At 62.2% G+C, this 19,665-nt stretch overlaps 1 protein-coding gene and 1 long non-coding RNA gene across 8 annotated transcripts; one reads left to right on the forward strand and one right to left on the reverse strand.

Moving 5' to 3' along the window:
* The first annotated feature begins 1,400 nt into the window (after nucleotides 1–1,400).
* SLC11A2 (solute carrier family 11 member 2) lies at nucleotides 1,401–16,566 on the forward strand. Of its 7 annotated transcripts, none has more exons than XM_066985793.1 (17): nucleotides 1,401–1,559; nucleotides 4,419–4,505; nucleotides 5,346–5,476; nucleotides 6,018–6,143; nucleotides 6,442–6,561; nucleotides 7,531–7,637; nucleotides 8,337–8,407; nucleotides 8,488–8,555; nucleotides 8,835–8,990; nucleotides 9,374–9,532; nucleotides 9,771–9,857; nucleotides 10,330–10,449; nucleotides 10,667–10,816; nucleotides 11,103–11,176; nucleotides 11,305–11,458; nucleotides 11,899–11,952; nucleotides 15,778–16,566. In XM_066985793.1, the coding sequence occupies exons 2-17, from the start codon at nucleotides 4,469–4,471 to the stop codon at nucleotides 15,853–15,855; spliced, it is 1,692 nt and encodes a 563-aa protein (XP_066841894.1). In that variant the 5' UTR covers nucleotides 1,401–1,559; nucleotides 4,419–4,468; the 3' UTR covers nucleotides 15,856–16,566. The 7 variants fall into 7 exon arrangements, with proteins under 7 accessions (XP_066841894.1, XP_066841895.1, XP_066841892.1 ...); XM_066985794.1 differs by having other exon boundaries at nucleotides 5,349–5,476; XM_066985791.1 differs by lacking the exon at nucleotides 1,401–1,559 and having other exon boundaries at nucleotides 11,899–12,047.
* LOC136788063 (uncharacterized) lies at nucleotides 16,098–18,041 on the reverse strand. The gene is made up of 2 exons (XR_010827070.1): nucleotides 17,924–18,041; nucleotides 16,098–17,107 (listed from the first exon to the last, which is right to left on the reverse strand). It is a non-coding gene; the product is annotated as an uncharacterized lncRNA (long non-coding RNA).
* Nucleotides 18,042–19,665: the final 1,624 nt, after the last annotated feature.

A 19,665-nucleotide genomic window follows, 5' to 3' on the forward strand; every position in this document is an offset into this window, starting at 1 on the left:
ACCGCAGGGACCGGCCCCGCCACCATCACGGCTGCTCCTGGCTCCCCGGTGCCTTCCCCCGTCACCCTCCCCAGCACCACCGGCACGGGGCACCCTCCGTGCCCCTTTCCAGCAGCCCCCCCCGAGCCCCGGGCGATGCCTTCCCAAAGGAAAAGTCCTCCTGAAGGAGGACCTGGAGCCGCCCTCGGCCGCAGCCAGAGCGCGTGGGGCCGGTCACGCACACCGGCGGCTCCTACGTGCTCGCTCCTGCGGGGCTGTGCATTCAGCGCTTGCTTATCAGGAGCACCGGGGCCTTTTGCCGGTTTCAGAAAGCCGGGGGTTATCGTGCTGCACCCCTGGGGTTCGGGCCACTGGGGCTCGGTGATAATTCACCATATTGATCCAGCCCCGGAGGGATAACGCTTTATCAGCGCTGCACGTCCCAGCAGCTGGGAAATGCGCCGCGGCGGCGGTTGGGTCCCTAATCGTTGAAACAGCCCCGGTGGAGCAGAGTCCAGACCGTCCCGCTCGCTAATTACAGGAGCGCTCCTGCTGCTCGACAAAAAGCCCTTTTAATTGTGCCGGGAGACGATAACGCCGCCCGGGAGCACGCAAGGCCGCTGGCGAAGGCCCGCATCAAAGCTCACGACCGCCTGGGGGGTGTCCGGCGGGCGATAGGGCGGGCATGGCCGGGGCTGGCGGCCCCGCGGCCCCCCGGGGGACTCTGCCCGCGGGGCGCAGCAGGGTGGGGACACCTCTTATAGCCGGCGGCCGGGCGCCCGGTAGCAGGAGCGGCGTCGAGCCTCGCACCATGCCCCGCAGGCACCGCCTGGAGCCCGGCCCCGCCACCTGCGAGCTGAGTGAGTGCCCTGCGGCCGGGCCGCCCGTTTTTTTCTCCGGTTTGGGTGTTTTTCGGAATGCCCCGCGGAGGTTTTGAGGGGACGGCATTTTTGGTGCCTGTCCAGCGTAACCCGTCGGAGCTTTCGTGAGGAGAATTGCTGCGCGAGTTTTCACGGGAGCAGCCCGGAGTGATGGAGAAGCAGCGTTTCTCTGCTGAAAAACAGCCAGAAAAACGAACAGGACCCAAAACTAGGCTTTCTTTCCCAAAAAAAAACCAGCGTTGTCTGATGGTTCTGGATGGGTTGCAGCTGCCGCATGGGGCGGGCTCAGCCTCGGGACCGGGACCGGGCTGGTGCCACCGGCACCGGGCACGGAGCCGAGCGCGGCCGAAAGGAGCCGAAGGGAGCCGAGCGCTCCCGGGCCCAGCGGCGCCGAACGGAGCCGAGCGCAGCCGAAAGGAGCCGAGCGGTCCCGAGCCCAGCGGCGCCGGACGGAGCCGAGCGGCTCCGAGCCGAGCGCGGCCGAACGGAGCCGAGCGGCTCCGAGGTCTCCGAGCCGAGCGCCGCCGAACGGCTCCGAACGCTGCCGAGCCGAGCGGTCCCGAACAGAGCCGAGCGGCCCCGAACGGCTCCGAGCGGAGCCGAGCGGCCCCGAGCGCGGTCGGCCCGGTGTGGCGGCGGAGGGCGCCGCGGCCGGGCATGAGGCGGCGGCGGCGGCGGCGGCCGGGGGCGGCCGAGGCGGTGAGCGGCGGGGCCGGGGCCCGGGGCAGGGCAGGGGGAGCCCCCTGAGGCCCGGGGGGGCGCTGGGGAGGAGCCCTGGGGGGGCTGGGGAGGGCCCCCCCTCAGGGTGCCGATGGGGGACCCCTGAGGGGAGCGCTGGGGAGGGGGGGGGGGGGGCGAGGAGGGGCCCTGAGGGGGGGCCTGGGGGTGCTGGGCTGGGTGGGGGCCTTGGGGTGCTGGGGGGTCCCTGGGGTGCTGGGGCTGAGCTGGGGGGGGGCTGTGTGTGTTGGTGGTGAGCTGGGGGTCCCCGGGGTGCTGCGGGATCCCCCAGAGGAGGTGAGGGACGGGGTCAGTCCGGGGGGGGCTGATGCCTCCAGACCCAAGACGCTGCCCCCCCCGCCCCATCCCTGAGCCCCCAGCACCCCCACGGCCCCGCCTGGGGACCCCCGGGAACCCCAGCCCCCGGGGGGGCTCCCCCTGGGCGTGGGGGCTTCACGCGTCCCCTTGCCCTGGCACCGCTTCGGGCCGGGGTCCGGAGGCCGGAGCTGCCGGGGGTGACCCCGGCAGGTGACGGCGGTGACACCGGCACCGCGGGCACGGCGCTCCCGTGGTCTGCCCGGCTCCTCGCCTCTTCGTTTCGTGCTTCTCAGCGTTCCTCGCCCCGGCCTGCCCCCCTCGGCCTGGCTTTCTGGGGACGTTTCCGAGCCCCGAGCCTCGCCACTGCCGTGGGGCCGGCGCTTGTCGGTGGGCCGGGGGCGGCTCGGTGCCCTCCTGCCCTTGGCCACGGCCTCTCCCGGTGCAATTAGCAGGGAGGAGCTCGCCTCATTAACCCGGCAGCCAGCCGGGAGGCCTCGTGGCAGAGCCGAGGGTTGAGCAACCCCGTACCTTCAGCCACGTCGCCCGTCGGGTGCCGGGGTGGGTGAGAGCCCGGGCGTGCAGGGGATCCCGCAGAACCAAAGCGGGCACTGCCGCGGGTTTTTGCCCGAAAACCCCGGTTTTTGTCCATAGCTGGCGCTGCCGTGGCGCGGAAGGTGGTCAGGGTCTGGAGCAGGAGGGTGAGGGGTTGGTTTGCAGTCCGCTCGGCTTCTGTGGGTGTTGCTCTTAGGGCAGCGGCGTCCGTAGGGAATGTGGCCGGGAGTTCTGCACCATTGCACAAAGGGCTGGCCCCGTAGGGCCCCGGGGCGCTCCGGAAGAGTTACCGGTGCCTGAGGAAAGCAGCAACATCAAAGCTCGAAATCAAATGCCACGACCTCAGCGGCAGGAACTGTTCCCAGCGTGGGACTGGGGCTGCCCGATAACCCACGCCGAGCGTGCAGCCCTCGTGACAGACGGCGGCTCTGCCTCCGGCTAGCGGGGAGAACAGACCCAAAGGGCCGAGGCTCATCAGCAAAAAGACGGGTATCAAAAGCCCAGTAGTAGCAGCTTTGCCTTCGGAGCAGAGCGACTGCACGGTATCCTCGGCTCCTCGCCCCATTCCCAAGCGGGTTTCCTCCTGGGAAGGCGGCCGCCGTGCCTGGGTGTGAACACAGGGAGCGAATCCGGACCCACACGGTGACGGTGAGACCCACGGGGGCTGGGGGTAGGAGCGGGGCCGAGCCCCCCTCATCGCTTCCGAACCGAGGAGCTCGCGGCAGAGATAGTGGCGCCCATTTGCCTCCCGCCTGCGCGGGGCCGCCTTTGGCAAGCAGATATCGGGGTCAGGCAGCGCCGTGCTGAGCGTTCGCCCTGCCTTCGCCTCCCTCCGCCTCGCCGGTGGCTGTGCCGGGAGCGCTTGTGGGGCCGGCAGCCGAGGCGAGCGCCGCTCCTCCGCGGGGAGCCGGGGAAAAGACGGCTTAGTGCTGGAGTCTGATCCGAGGAGCCCTCGGGGCAGCGCTTTAAGCGTGAGCCTAGAAGGAAGGAAATAGTGGAAGTGTGCGTGGGAGGAAAGCTCCGTGCCTCCCCCCGGGCAGGAGGGGTCCGGGCAGAACCGTGGGGGCCGCGGGGCTGCCACCGCTCCCCCCGGGCACGGCGGCGGCCCTGGAGGGGACGGGGCAGGCGGCGGCGCAGCTCTGCGCGGTGGCATCCAGCGGGAATTCTGCTCCGGAGCAGACCCTCGAGGCTGTCTGCTGCCAGAAGCGGCGAGCTCGGGGCTGCCGGGGCGCGGCGGCTGCTTTGTTCGCCCAAAAGTCAACAGCTCGCAGCCTCGAGGGCGCGGACGGAGGAACAGCGATCGTGTCGCGCCAGCAAGCAGCGGCCTCGCTGCCCTCTCTGGGTGATTTTGGCAGCCTTCGTAGCTGGGGGTTTGCTGCTGCTGGTGGAAGCAGCAAGTGAATCTTCACAAACCTAAAATCGGTTCGAATCGCTTAAATTGAATAGCTGTTGGATGTTTTCCTTTGATGTCTTCGTATTACGAGGAGCTCCCCCCGTTAATGCACGGGGTCGCTGGCGGAGATGAAGCGCTCCACATCCCTACGATAGGTGCTGGTGGTGCGTCGAGGTGTCCTTGCGGGCTCTGGGGTTGGCTTTTGGGGCCAGCTTTGCGCGTCCTGCCCCAGCTCCCGGCGCCTTTCTGCCCGGGTCAATGGTGCAAGGGCCGCGTCCTGCTCCCAGAAGAGCTCTGGATGCTCCGTGAGGGCGCGGTGTAGGTCCGACACCCCTGCCCGGAGGGAAGGAATGCGGTTTTTGTGCACCGAAAGGAAATTCCCCTCTTGTCTCCACAGCTGGAGTTTCACAAGAGGCACGGGGACACGGCCAGGTGCTCTGCTCCCTCCTCCCGGCCTTGTGGCCGGAGCTCCCCCGGGGGAAATAACTCTGTCCCTGCCGGTGGCAGCCGCTCTCCCGGGGGATTTCGGTCTCCTCCTCGGCACCCCCAGTAACCAAACCCTCCCCTCTCCCTTGCAGCCAACACGGCCCATTTAGACCCGTCCCCGGAGCACCAGCAGGGCTCAGCCATGGGGACCCCCGACACGGACCTGAGGACGCCCGACGGTAAGCGCCCCCCGCACGTCTCCAATCGCCCCCCCCCTCTGCAAAAAAAAAAAAGAACAAAAAAACCACGACGGGGTCAGCGTGTGCCCATCGCTGCCCGGAGCGGGGCCAAGCCCCGGGTCCTGGGGCTCGCCCGGCCTTGCTCAACCCGGGCAGCCCGGCACCGCCGGCTCCCCCCGCGCAGGGCCGGCTCCGGAGCCATTATGCAAGCGTGCCGCGAGGTCTTTGGGAGGCCGGGAAGAAGGAGGAGCTGACGGGCTGCAGTTTGCTCTGATGATGCAATAGGAAAGTTGGTAAAAGAGCGGCCCGTGGCGGTCGGCCCCTTCCAAGGGCCGGGTGCTCGGCGCGCGCGGCTCCGGGAGCAGAATGCCGCGGACGGGGAGCAGAAGTGAGTACGGCCCCGCTGTGCCGCTGGGCTGGGGGGGGGGGTCGGCTGATGTTAGGGCTCTTCACGGGACGTTAGGGCTCTTCACGGGATGTTACGGGTCTTAGGGGCAGGAGTTTGCAGTTTCCTTGCCGGGGTGACCCCCACACCCTGCTCACGAGTAGAAACCGTCCTGAAAACTCGCCTGCCAGGGGAGCTCGGGGCGATGTTCTCCGCAGAAGCGGCAGCGGCTCTGCTCCTTGACGATTCCTTGCTCCTTGCTCTTGGCTGTGGCTCCTCGATGATTCTGGTCACGCACCGTGCTCTTTTTGTTGATTGTCTTTACAAACAACCCGACCCGTGCCAGCCAGCCGCGAGGCCGGGACACGCACGGTTTGCTTTGCAGAGCCTCTGCCAAGTTTCTCCCGTGAGGTTTTTCACTCTCTCCTTCCTTTCCCCCTCTGCTCCTCCCCCAGAAGATGGCTCCGGGGACGGCATCAGCACCGTCTCTGGCAGCAGGAACCCGCTGCAGCCCCCGGACACCTCCTCGGAGGAGCCCTTCACCACCTACTTCGACAGCAAGATCCCCATCCCCGAGGATGAGACGGTGGGTGCCTCCCCAGCCGGAAATCGGGCCGGAAAAAGTCCTGCAGGCGGTGGGTGCTGGAGGGGAGCAGCACCCCTGGGAGCCGGCTGCATCCGTGTGCAGCTTGGGAGCGTGCTCCAGGGCTGGGACAGGGGAGGGCGAAGGGTCTCCAAGCTCGCCCTGGGGTTAATGATTCATCTGGGTGATTTGGCTCAAGAGCTGCCAACGAGCAGAGAAATCGCCCTTCACAAGCCCAGGGGAGGGGAGGTTGGCTCTTTGTTCCCTTATGGGGTAAAGGGAGCACACGAGTGTGGCTTTGTCCCGCTCTGAGCAGGGGGGTGACATTCCTGCTGTCGTGGGAGGCTTCATCTCCCACGCCGGGTCCGGTCCTCGGCTGTCCCCGCGGGCAGCGATGGCTGCGGGGCTCGGGAGCAGGTGAAGGAGCAGCCCGACCTCACCGGGGCAATGAACATCAAAACCTCTGCCACGCTGGTTGCTCTGGGGCACGCCACGTCCCTGTGGCAGAGCTGGGCGCTGACGTCCCCGTCCTTCCCCATCGCAGCACTCGTGCTTCAGCTTCCGCAAGCTCTGGGCTTTCACCGGGCCGGGCTTTCTGATGAGCATCGCCTACCTGGACCCGGGCAACATCGAGTCGGACTTGCAGTCTGGGGCCGTCGCAGGGTTTAAGGTCAGCACGGAAACCTGGGAGGGAAGCACTGGAAATGGTGCTCCCGGTTGGTTTAGGGCAGGGGTGCTGGGCTGAAAGCAGCCTGGGGGTGGGGAAGGGGGAAACGAGGCACCCATGTGCCCTCTGCAGCCGGTAACGCATTCGGATCCTTCCTGCGCCAGCTCCAAGCCCGAAAAACAGCCTCCAAATGTTCATAATGCATGTTAAAAAATAAAAGCACTCTGACTTGGCAGGCGGGTGCGGGATGCAGGGACCCCGCTGCGCCCACGCACCCACTGGTGCCCTCCTCTCTCCCCAGCTGCTGTGGGTGCTGCTGCTGGCGACGGTGATCGGGCTGCTCCTGCAGCGGCTGGCCGCGCGCCTCGGCGTGGTGACGGGGCTGCACCTCGCTGAGGTCTGCCACCGGCAGTACCAGAAGGTGGGTGACCGCGCCGCTCAGCTGGCCGGGGGCTCTTCCGCCTCTCCTGCCACTCACTGTGCCAGATCCTCCACGGGAGAAGGTGTTTGGGTTGCTAAAATATGTTTTCAGTCTCGTATCTTTATTGTTCGGGGAGCTGGGGGATTAAGTTGATTTCTTCTGCGTGGTTGGAAGAAAGGCAGGTTTAGAGAGAGGCTTTAATCACAGCCCGAGAGCTGTCCCACTGAAGGAGGGCCTGGGTTGGCAGGAGGCGGCTCGGGGACGCTTCAGGTCCCGTCGGTGTTTTCCCCGTTTGCAGGAAGGAAGGCAGGAGGAGGGAGGTGTGGTGAGTGTCCTGGCACTTGGCAGTGACTCGCAGCCAGAGCCTGCAAAAAAAAACCCTGATTTCAGTTGTTCTGTCTGGATCCTCCCTCCCTAAGTTCCCGAGGCAAGCTGAAATACGTGTCGGTTAGATAAGCACAAGGCATCACGAGGAGAGAAATGGCATGTTTAGAACAAGACCCTTTTCTCGCGGTACATCCCCCTGCTTCAGAAGCCCGCGGAGCCATGCGTCGCCCTCAGCTGCGGCTGAGCAGGGCTGGGGAAGTCGGTGATGTCCCCGTCCTGTCAAACCCTCGTCACTGGCGTGACCGTGTGAAAGGGCTCCCGGCTCGTCAGCACGCAGAGCCCGCTGGTTTCACTCTCGCAACGCGCGATATCTGTTGAGGCGAGTAATTGAGGTTATATAAGTGACCCGGGAACCTCCCCTGGGGATTGCCACAGGTAACCTGCATTTCTGCTCCAGACCAGCCCCAAGTGCCAATTGTCAACATGTTTTCCGCACGTTCATTCGATGTGGAAGCAGCAAAGCAGGGAAAAGCAACAGCTCCGGAGTGTGCAGTCCCCGTAATCACGTGTACCTCTCGGAGATTACAGGGAGAAGCGAGCTGTTCCCTCTCTTTGTTGATGGGGCTGTTTCTGTACCCCCAGGTTCCTCGGATTATCCTGTGGCTGATGGTCGAGCTCGCTATCATCGGCTCCGACATGCAAGAAGTCATCGGCTCGGCGATTGCCATCAACCTCCTGTCGATGGGGAAGTGAGTTGGGTTTGTCGTCACAGGGACGCAGGAAATGAGTGCCCCCCTCTAGGATTAACAAAGGGACGTCGTGTGTGCCAAATGTACTCATTTATTTCCTATAAATCTCCCAAAATAAGCTCTTTGGGGAGGGTGATTCACCCACGCTGTGCTGGCTCTGTCCTAGATGACTCAGCCGCTGGTGCCCGATTTACTTTGGCTCTAAGGAGAACTGTAGGTGGCTGCCTTTTTTTTTTAGCTGTAATTGATACGTGCCAAAAACTGGGCTGCTGCCTCCCTGGCAAGTTTTGTATTCCCAGTAAAGGACCGCCAGGAAGATGTCCCTTTTTGGCCACAAAGGTTGGAAATCAAAACCTCCAAGGAAGCTACCTTTTTGTACCAACTTGCTGCTAAAGTCTCGCTCGCTCCTGTCCTTGCTGCAGACGTGCAGTTTGCTTTCTAGATTTGAGGATAAAAAACTTATCGGAGCTATGCTGAGCTCTTAGCTGCTTATTTGCTGCTTTGAGCAGAAAATAAACCTCCGGGGTCTTGTCCCGTGTAGGCAAACTTCTCGTCAGACTGCAAACAAACCTCTTCACAGCGTGGTTCCTTCCCCAAACAGATGGCCTAAGGAAAAAGAGATTTTTGACCCTGAAGTGCTGGTGGGGGAGGTGTGGGGGGGGGGTTCATCAGCTGACGCCTGCTCTCGCCCGCCTGCAGGATCCCGCTGTGGGGCGGCGTGCTCATCACCATCGCCGACACCTTTGTGTTCCTCTTCCTGGACAAATACGGTAATTCCTCCGGCGGAATCCTGGAAGGGAAATCAGGTCCGGCCCTCCCGAGCACGCTGACAGTCTCTTTCTCTTTGCAGGTTTGCGGAAACTGGAGGCGTTCTTTGGCTTTCTGATCACCATCATGGCGCTGACGTTCGGATACGAGGTACTTGCAGCTGGGAAATGCAGGCTGTTTGAAGCTGGGTCTGTACGGAGGGGTAAGGCTGGCACCCAGCTGCTGTGCACGCTGCAGTGCGAGCACCGGTGCGTGCTGCTCAGCGAAGCATCCCTGCCTTAACTAAATGGCACACGGTTGCCGCAGTGTGGTTTTGCCTCCCCACGGTGGCCACGTTTTGGTTTTTGAGTATTTTCAGATGGGCAGTCCAAGCTGCTGCACGATGCACCTCACACTAAACCCCCCCTTTTTTTGTGTGTTTGTGCCCAGTACGTCACAGTAAAACCTGACCAGGAGCAGCTGCTGAAAGGGCTCTTCATCCCCTACTGCCAGAACTGCGGCACGCCGCAGCTGGAGCAAGCCGTGGGCATCGTGGGTGCTGTCATCATGCCCCACAACATGTACCTGCACTCTGCCTTGGTCAAGGTGAGCAGCTGCTCTGCGGAATGCAGAGAGGGGAATGCTGTGCGGGGAGCTCGGCGGTGCTGAGCGGTCACAGCCATGGAGCTTGGAGAGTCAGCATTTATTATCGAGGGGACACAGCAAACCCCAGGCTGGTTGGGTCCCTGGATGTCGGACGCGTCCAGTTCCGAGCTAGCACAGCCACGCTGACAGGGCTGTCAGCATTTTAGATGCCAACTCATTGCTTGTTCTGCACATTCGTAGTTTTGCTTCCCTTCAGCGTGTTCTCCATACTTTTGGTGACCTGTGTCCCACTGCCAGTCTGATATAACATACTTAGAGTTAGAAGTAGTGGAATATCCAGTTCCCTTTTGTCAAACTTGCTGTTGTCACCATCTCCCTTTCAGTCCCGGCAAGTGAACCGTGCAAACAAGAAGGAAGTCCGAGAGGCTAACAAGTATTTCTTCATCGAGTCCTGCATAGCCCTCTTTGTCTCCTTCATCATCAACATCTTTGTGGTGACCGTCTTTGCTGAGGCTTTCTTTGACAAGACGAATGCGGATGTGGTGAGTGGGGCTGGGACACGGCTGTGATTTCTGGGCTGATGCCGAGCCGTGGGGCTGCTGGGGCAGCAGGGGGGCTCTGGGCCTCCTCAGTGCCCCTGTGTCAAGCAGAGCCCACTTATTCTGTGTGTAACTGGGGGGGGGAAGACGACGGGTGCTGAAGCTGCCCGTGTAAACCAGCCTGAGGGGCCCCAGCGCTCCTGCAGAGCCGGTCGAGCCGCCTGCCCTTGTCTCGTTGCAGCACGAGGTCTGCGCCAACACCAGCAGCCCCCACTCCTCCCTCTTCCCCAGCGACAACCAGACGCTGCAGGTGGACATCTACAAAGGGGTGAGGACCTGCGGGGCGGGACAGCCTTGGCTGTTAGCTGCTGGTAAACTAACAGCAGCTAAACAGTAAACTAAAGCTCCTGGGTAAACAGAGCCCGGGACGTTGCTGAAAGCAGAGCTGGAAGAGGGCTCAGGAGGTCCTTGAGCCTCGCCCTATGCCCAAGCACAATTATCAATCCCTTTGCTAATTGTGCTGCATCTAACCTGACCCCGGAGACACCCCTGCTCTGCCTATTGCCCTCTTTTATTAGCTTGGCCATGACAGAGTTTTCCCTTAAATCCACCCCAAATCCCCTTTCTTAAGATGGGAGTCCACGGGGCGTTGCCTTACTTTCAGCAAATGTGGGGAGTGCTTTTCCTTCTCCAAATGGATTATTGCTTCTCCTCCAACTCTGTGCCCATGATGGGAAGCGCTGGCCACGGGGGATTTACTTGGGACTGAGCAGATGGGAACCTGCAGATCTCTGTTCCAGGGCGTCGTTTTGGGCTGTTACTTTGGCCCCGCCGCTCTCTACATCTGGGCAATCGGGATCCTTGCTGCAGGCCAGAGCTCAACAATGACGGGGACGTACTCCGGACAGTTTGTCATGGAGGTAATGAGCGCTCTAACAGCTGCCTCTGTCCCTGCTCTCTCTCTTCATGAACCTTTAGAGCTAATATCGGTCATTTCCCTTCACGGAGCACACGGAAGCTCTGTGAAATTCTCTTATGTGCCTTTCAAACTGGTCAGCTTTTCCTCCTGCCCTCACCCCCCCACACACTTGATGTCTCCTTGCTCTTCTCACCCACAGCTGCTCTTTTTCTCTGCAGGGCTTCCTGAATCTGCGCTGGTCCCGCTTCGCCCGGGTGCTGCTGACCCGCTCCATCGCCATCACCCCCACCCTCTTCGTGGCCATCTTTCAGGATGTCGAGCACCTGACGGGCATGAACGACTTCTTAAACGTCCTCATGAGCCTCCAGGTGAGGGACGGGGCTCAGAACAACGCGTGGAGCCCTGAACGTCTCAGGCTCTGGTGCTAAGCTGAGCAGAGAAGTTAGCGTTGATTGATTCTGGTCTGTGGTGGGAGGTGAAGAGGTTCCGCCAGGGTTTCAGATTGCTTCCTTTTTCCAGCCAGGGGAAGTCCCTTTGACTCGCTTTACAATAGCCGTGGGGAAATGCTGTCAGCTGTGAGCGGTGTTTGTCCGTGCCGAGATAACCTAAACGATTTCCACTCTTTATTCTTCTGCCTTTTGTTGCATGTTTCAGCTTCCTTTCGCTTTGATCCCGGTCCTGACGTTCACCAGCCTGCCCAGTGTCATGAATGACTTTGCCAACGGACTGTAAGTACGGAGGGGACGGAGCAGGCGCGTTGCTTTCTCAGGCACGCCTTTCTGACCTCACCTCCTGACCCCCCAGATGCAAGCGTGGCCCCTCTGCTTCACTCCCTGTGCCCTGATTTTTCTCACAGGTTCTGGAAGATCGGCGGCGGAGTGGTGATCCTTCTCATCTGCAGCATCAACATGTACTTCGTGGTGGCCTACGTCATGTCTCTGAACCACCTGGGTTTGTACATCGGGGCGGCGCTTCTCAGCGTGGTCTACCTGTCCTTCGTCGCCTATTTGGTAAGTCTGGAGTGTCCCTGTAGGGGGGACACATCAACAGACTCGTTTTTTCACCACTCTGTTAATATTGTCACGTTTGGCAGGCATTAAACTCTGCCAGGGAGTCAGAGCAGATGGGGAAATTGAGGCTTTTGTGGCCGGGTCGGCTTGGGAACCCTCTGTGCCGCACCTGCTAACCTGCACGGCCTCTCCCCGGCTCTTTCAGCTGTTTCTGTAGCAATTGGCAGCTCCCCAAAGGGCTTCCATTTATCAGTCACAGCAGGTGAAAAGTTGGAGGAGAATTTGTAATAATGCCAGAGGAGCAAAATGCCATCAGTGCCTTGTTTGTTTTACTTCTGAACTCCGCTTCTGCTATTTAAATTCACTGTTTATTTAGCTGTTACCCCAACTGGCCGTGCAACCCGGGTCTCCCTGATCTCCAGCGCCTCCTTCTCTTGCAGACCTGGCTGTGCCTGATCGCTCTGGGCGTCTCCTTCCTGGCCTGCGGGAAAACGGTAAGCGTCACCCGGACCCTGCTGACGGAGGAGTCCCCGTCGCACGCCGCCAAGTAGCCGCGGCGCCCCTCCACAGAGAGTAGCCATCAGAGCCAGTGCGTTTCTATGGTTTACCGTGTGAACATATACAAGTGTATGTGCGGTTTGCACAGGGATTACTGGTGCAGTTCTCTGCTTGTCGCGTGGGAAATCAGATGTACATACTGGGAAATGCGTTGCTGCTAAAAATACTAAAAAGTCAGTTGTTTTCTTTGCTGAACGCCTCTAATCACAGCCGTAAGAGCGGTGCTGAGCACTACAGGACCTGCACGCAGGCCGCCTGCTTGCAGACACTAACACGTAGCAGAGGGCAGGGTGCTGTGCTGCTGACTTGACTCCTCGTTGTGGCTCAGCCCTGCCTCAGCCCCTTGTTTTTGCATTACAGCCAGCAGGCTCTCCCCTCTCCTTGCATTTTAATCCAAGTAGCAGAAATTCCAAAGCACAGTGAGAATCCAGCCCCACGTAATTACTGGGTCTCAGCTGCAGAATCAAAGGAACAATAAGCTAGGAAATTCCAGGTGCGCCCTTTGGGCCATGTTGGAGGGATGCTCCTGCGGTGACACTACGTTCAGGGTCTACCTCTGCAGTCAGCTCACGGCTCTGGATCGTGAGCTGACTGCATTTGATGTTTCACTGGAAAACACTGGGGGCAAACATCTCAAATTCACCGTGAGGCTGAATGCCACGTGCAGCTCCCATGCAGGTGGGAGCTGGGATGCCGGAGCAGCGTCCCCTGGCGTAAGGACAGGACGCCTCGGTGTTGGCATTGTCATGTTGGTTTTTTAACTTGCCTGGCATGTGATTTTGGTGGTCAGCAAAGGAAAAAAAAAAAAAAAGAGTTTTAATCTGTCTGGTTATTTATGGTTTTGTGAATTAATTTCCTATGGATGTGATTCATGGAAACACTGCAGTTCTCAAAAGTCCCTGCCGTGTGGCTCACAAAGTCACATTGCAGGGCGTGCCATCAGCCTTCGGTGCGGTCATCGCTGTAACACAACCCCAGGGCCTGATGTGCAAATCCTGTTTTAAGCTCACTACGTGACCTCCCTCATTGCCCTCCTCTGTCAGCACGGAACGTGTTCCGTTATCCGCTGGGGAGAATCAGAACCCTTCACCTGGGAGGCAGCCTCAGTCTGACGATGCCGAGAGCAGTCCCCTCGGCTTCTCTGATGAGAAAAGGCAGCCTGCCTTTTCTCCCGAGACAGATGAGTTGTGAGGTTACATCCTGCGTGGCCTCAGTGAGGTGTCCTGTGTCTGATTTGATCATGAAAACCGTGCTGGAAGCTGGAAGCCAGGTTTATCGGTGAGGTTTCTCTCCTCATCCGGGAGATGTAGCGCTGTCAGGGCACAGCTCCACGAAGATCTTTAGGTACAGAGCTGCTCTTGTGGATCTGAAGGACCCAGCACGAGTGGTTTGGTGTGAGCAAAGAGCCTGTGTTCACAGACGCTTCCACTGAACAGAGCTGCTGGCAGCTCTGCCTGTCCCCCCGGCCCCTCACTGGGCTCAGCTCTCCCAAAACGCGGGCTGGTGGCTGCTGGCCTCTCCCGCACATTCTCAGGAGCCGGGCTGGGTCCTGACATCCCTGTTCCAAAGCCCTGCACCTCCACGCGGCGTGGCACCAACCCCCAGTGGGCTCAGGCAGGGCTCTGGGCCCTCCTCGGGGATTTCAGCATCTTCCTGGGTGCTCCCCGGTCGCAGGGTGGCGACGGCTCTCGGAGGGGCCTCGCTGGGACACGCTCTGCAGGCAGCATGGCAGGGGAGCCCTGGTTTTGCTCATGATTCTCCTACACAGAGCTCTCCTGCGGAAGGTGACGGGCGCGTTGGGGACACGCCGTGGGTCCCAGCAGTTTCAGCCCGAGCCGCCCGTGCTGGCGTGGCTCGGTGCGATGCCTCGCACCGGCAGAGCTGGCGCGGGAGGCGGATGCAGGGCAGGGAGTGGAGGGTGCACGGAGCGCAGGGGCTGTGGGTGCTGGGTGGTGCTGAGGACATGTTTCGTAGAAGCGGGTGACACGATGCCAAAAGCCAACGCACGGTGCTACGGCTCCGTTTTGACTTGGACAGGGCTGTTTACGCTGTTCCTGCCCTTTATGAAGCCAGCTGAGCTTTACTTGCTCCCCCCCCAAATCTTGCAGGCATTAGAAAACAGTGCATGGAAACTCCAGCTGGAATTAACACTCCCCGTAGCTCCCGTAGGTGCTGTGCCTAGCTCCCCTGTCCCACGGTGCGAACAAAAAGCCAGAGCATGAACCTGTCTGTAAGTGGCGAAGGGTCTGCCTTCCGTGGCCACGGGCTCATGTAATTCTGCTGTAGCGATCATCTCTGATCTTGTGTGTTTGGGGTTTGGGGGTTTGTAACTGCAGAGGGGATTTTCCTGGTTGCTCTACTGATGTAACGTGCTGACCGGAGCTCGGAGCAGGAGTCTCTGCATCACGCTGTCCCTCGTGGCTCCTGCTCCCCGTGACACTGATTTTTCCCCGTATCTGCCTTTGAACCAGTTTGTACAAACTACGTTTTCGATTAAAAAGACAGATACTTTTTCAACGTGGCTCCTCGGCTCTTTTTTGGGGGGTTGGTCGGAGGCGCAAGCCGCGCGTGGCTCTAACAGAAGAAGGGTTTGTGCCTGAGGACGGGGCGGCGCGGGACGGGCTCGTATAACGACCGAGCTAATTGTCCCTTGTGGTCTAAAACCCTTCTGCAGACAGAGGCCGAAGCTGCCACCTGCCCGTGTCCCCTCCTCCTGCCTCTGGCCAGTGCCAGCTCCTGCTCTGACCTGGGGGCACCCAACCCTCCGCAGCCTCCCCGTCCCCTCCGAGGGAGCTGGGCGCTGCTCCTGGCTCTCGGGGAGCTTTGTGTGGTTTTGGTTTTTGTGTTTGAAGAGGAAGGATTGCTTTGTAAGCCTGCTACGCTACCCTAACCGCTGCCGTGTAGGTTTTGTGTCTGTCTGGTAAGACGCTCTTGGTAAGTCCCGCTGAGCCTGCCGGTCTGATTGGCTGCAGCCGAATCTCGTGAGCCAAATTTGATTGAATCGAGCACTAAAATGAAGTCTTCCAAGCGGCGCGGCGGGCGCCCGGCCGCGTGCATGGAGCCCGACTGGCACGTTGGTGGCGGCAGCGGGGTGAAGCAGCGCCGGGCGCTTCGCCTGCACCTGGGCAGGGAGCGGCCGCTCCCCCCCCGAACCCCGCTGCTGTCACACAACCGTACCCAAACTGTGATCACGTAGTGCTGATTGAGGCTTGTCTACACCCAAAACTCAATTACTTTCCCCCTTCATTTGAATTAAAAGCTGCCGAGGGGATGCTCTGCAGACAAACCTGGCGATTCTGGAGCATCACCGTGTGTGTAGACGTGCCCCGGGGCTGGAGCGGTTTAATAAATAGCAGTGGCTGTGTGTGTCGCATCGAGCTCTGCCTTTCCTCTGCTTTAACCCCTAATTAGCAAATGAGTGGCAAATAATTAGCGATCCGATACCTTAAGCAATGGTCAGCGCAGTGGCAGAAGGCACCGCGGCCCCTTCCCAAGCTGCGTGCGGCCTCAGTGATTCCAGTGACGCTCCCTGCAGATTAATTAAGCACTTGCAATTAACTAGCGCCATTAACAGCTCAGCGAGTCTTCAAGAGCCCTAATATTTTATTTTTTCCTGTTTTGCGAAAAAGTCGCTCTGACGATGCAGTACGCGAGAGATTTGGGAAAAAAAGAGACCCCCCCAAACCTCCGAGTCCCGCGGCCGGGTCCCGAGGCCGCTGCGGTTCCCCAGCCCTGACCCTTTTCTCCTTTGCCTCTTCCAGCAGCAGCTGGGCTTCGCGATGCGCCCCGAGCTCTTCCTCCTCAACAACGTCGACGCGGACTCGGTCGTGGCGCGATGACGCCGGCAGCGCAGACGTTAACGGAGACCTCTGGTGCTGCAGGAAACCCCCCGGCAGCCGGGCTTGGCGCAGGACCGGGCAGGATGGGGACGGGGAGCAGAGCCCAGGCTCTGCCCCGGGGAGCTCTGCGGGGCCGAGTGCTGGGCCGGCGGCTCCGAGCACCCGGGAAGCTCCACTTGAAGGCATCGCCGCCGTTGGGGTCGGCGTCGCGCTTTTAGGTACCTCCAAAATTTTTATATTTAAAGAAAAAAAAAAAAAAGTTGTGTCCAGCCCGGGAAGGGATGCGCTGCTGGTTTTCCGACCCGGCTTCGCGCTGTTCCTGCCCAGCGCGGCTCCTGCTGGTGCTGAGCGATGGATTTCCCTGCTCCGGGCTGGGCCAGGAGAGGGGCAGAGCTGCGGCGTTGGGTTCCCAGCGGCTTTGCAGGCGGGACGCGCTCCCTCTCGGAGCCCTCTCCCGAAGCTGCCCCCGTGTTTGGCACCCGCTCGCCATTTCTGTGCCATTTCACGAAGTTTTGGGTGCCACTGGGACCCTCCTGCAGCCCAGAATCGATCCTCAAGCAGAGTTTAAAATCAGTGTGATTATTTTTCTTCTATTTTGGTTGATTGTTTGCGATGACACTGTTGAGCCCCAGACGGATGCAGTTTCACTTGTCATAGCTTCGCTTTCCTTTAATTAAATCTCTGCTCTAATTAAACCTCTGACCAATTACACCTTTTTGTTTGCATTCAGCACTCGCTCGCACTGCGCTGGCTCCGACCGGGCCAGGTGTTCCCGGTGAATCTCTCAGCTCCCGTTGAACCTTTCCAGGTTTCACCCCACTCTCCCCAGCCGCTTCCCCCAGAAGAAGTCAGGGCACCGCCACGGTTTTGGGGCACAAATTGTGTTTTTTGCTATCGTGGCCGCTGTCCTGGAGGTAAGCGGGCGCGTTGTGTGCCCTGGGTGCTGTGAGCGCTGCTCACGGGGGCTGCTCTGCGATGTTCGACCCGGCGGACTTTTCCTCGTTAATCCCTAACGAGCATCCACGCAGGGGCTCTGCGGGGGCTCGATTCTCCACGAATTCACTTTGAAAATAAACGAAGCTGAATTAAATCAACGGCACCTCGCTGGGAGCGGGGAGCCCCGTCTAGAGTTGAGGTGGTGGCTGGAGACGCCGCCCCCGCTCGGGGCCGTTAATTTAATTACCCGCGCTTCGTTAGCGGGCGCTGCTGGCGGGGCCGGGAGCTCTCCGTGCGTCCCTCGTTCGCCTTCGTGCTGCAATTAACGGAGCTGCGGCCGAGGGACTCCTCGTTTTGTGACCCCCTCCCCGAGCCCTGGGCCAGCCTGGCCGTGCCCAGGAGCAGCGAACCCCGCGGCCGTTAATTAGCGAGCAGCGGTTAATTAGCGCCGTGAACCAGCGCCGGTGGGAGCAGGATTGGGCCCGGTAAGGCTCGGGGGCTCCGTGGGCACGGGGGGGGGGGGGGCTCCAGGTGCGAGGGCGCTGGGCGGGGGGGGCAAAACCAAACGGGAAACGGGGAGCAGCAGCAGGAGCCCCCCCGCCCCAAGCCCCGCCCACCTCCCGTAGCCCCGCCCACCTCCCGTAGCCCCGCCCACCGCACAGAGGGGTGAATGGGCGGGGGGCGTGGCCTCCGCCACGAGGCCCCGACCCCTCCCCCGCCCCGCCCGCAATGTTTGCGCGGCAAAACCCCGCCGGGCGCGCGCCGCCCGCCCTACGCCCCGCCCCCGCCCCGCCCCCCGCAGCAAGCCCCGCCCCTCCGCCCAAGCCCCGCCCCCCCCTCCCCGCCGCCCAATGGGCGCGCCGCGGCCGTTTCAAGGCCCCCCCCCCGCCCCCCCCCCCCCCCGCGGGAGCGCGCGCCGCCGCCGGTGCCACAATAACAAAGCGGCGGGCGCGCGCCGCGCCCCTCCCCCCGCTCCCTCCCCCTCCCCCCCTTTTCCCCCCCTCCCCCCTCACTCCCCTCCCCCCCCCGGGGCCGGACCGGGCCGAGCGGCGCGGGGGGGGGCCTGGAAACCGCCCCTCCCCCCCCCGGTGCCCCCCCCCCTTCCCGTTCCCCCCCCCCCCCCCCCCGGTACCGGGCCCGCGGCTCCGTGCGGCGCGGAGCGGCCCCGCGGGGCGCACAGGTAACGGGGAGGGGAAGGGGGGGGGGGGGAACGGGGGGGGCGGGGCCGGGAGCTTGGGGTCCCCCCCCCCGCCCGGGGGGGGCCTCCCAGGGCTGGAGGGGGGGGGACAGGCCCGGGGAGGCGGATCCGGTGCTCCCTCCCCCCTCCCGGTGCCCCCCCCCGGCCCCGTTCCCCCCCCCAGGCCCTGCCCGCCCCCCCCGTAACCCCTCCCCCACGAGATAACCCCTCCCAAATCGCCCCGACCCCAAAATGACCCCCCCGGACCCAAACAGCAGCCTCCCAACCCCCCCGCCCCCAAATAACGCCCCAGGTACCCCCCGGTAACCCCCCAAATCCCCCCCCACCCCTAAATTACCCCCCCAATAACCCCCCCAATCCTCCTCTTACCCACAATAATGCCTCAAATACCCCCCCCACCCCCCAATAACCCCCCCAGTACCCCCTGAACCCCCCCTACCCCCCCAGCACCTTTCTGACGCCCAGTAACCGCCCAACCCCCCCCAGTAACCCCAAACGCCCCCTCCCCGTCAATAAGCCCCCAAATACCCCCCTGCCCCCCAATAGCCCCCCCACACCCCCAAATAACCCCCCAACAACCCCCCCAAACCCTCCCCCACCCCTAAATACCCCCCCCTGAGCCCCCCCAACCCCCCTCCTTACCCCCAATAACCCCCCAAATACCCCCCCCCAAATCGCGCCCCCCCCCCCGGCGAGGCGCGGCACCCCCCGGTGGCCCCGGCAGGGCGGTGACAGCTCCCATGGGGTCACGGGGACGTTGGGGGGGGGGGCGGGATGGGGACACCCCCGGGGGGGCTCAGGGGCACCCGGGGGGGGGTCAGGGGCACGCGGGGGGGCCGTCGGAGCTGCGCGGAGGTGGCCGTGGCCCGGTTCAAGTAATCCAGGATAGGCGCTGAGCGCCCGGCCTGTCCTGGGTCACTTGGCCCGGGAGGCGGCCGCAGGCAGCGGGGCAGCTACTGGGGGGGGGGGCACAACACTGCGGGGGGGGCACAACACCGGGGGGGGCACAACACCGGGGGGGGCAACCTCGGTGCTGGGACCCCAACAGGTGCCGGACACCCCCCAGGTGTCCCCGCTGCTGTCCCCAGGCCCAACCTGGCCACGTTGGGGGGCCCAGGGGGGATCCCCATGTCCCGTCCCCCCCCAAGACAGAATACGGGGACATTGTCCCCCCCCCATTGGACACCCCCAGGGTGTTGGGGCTCTCCCCCTAAATGTAGGTGCTACTGCTGGGGGGGGGGGGGGGGGGTCCTCTCCCTGCCAAAGGGACCCGGCCCCAGGTGGGGGTGCCACAAGCTGCCCCCTCCCCGAAAAAATAAAACCCCATCCTGGGGGGCTCTGGGTCCTGCTGCGCCCCCCCCGCCATTTTGTGGGGGGGTCGGTTGGTTTTAGAGGGGGTCCCTTGGTTTTGGGGCTCTTTGGAGGAATTGGAATTAAAAAAAGGAGAAAGGTGCCGGGCTCTGTGCTGGGGGGGGAGGGGGGGGGGGCACAGATTGTGGGGGCATGGATGGGGCAGGGGGGGTACGGGACAGGACCAACGGGGGGTCATGGGACTGATGGGGGGGGACACGGGATGGACACGGGGGGGGAACACGGGACCGGGATGGGACAGATGGGGGGGTCAGGATGGATGGGGCGGACGGAGGGGACTGGGGGGGGGAATGGGGTGGGAAGGG

Source organism: Anser cygnoides, chromosome 32 (assembly GCF_040182565.1).
Source record: "Anser cygnoides isolate HZ-2024a breed goose chromosome 32, Taihu_goose_T2T_genome, whole genome shotgun sequence".
NCBI lineage: Eukaryota > Metazoa > Chordata > Aves > Anseriformes > Anatidae > Anser > Anser cygnoides.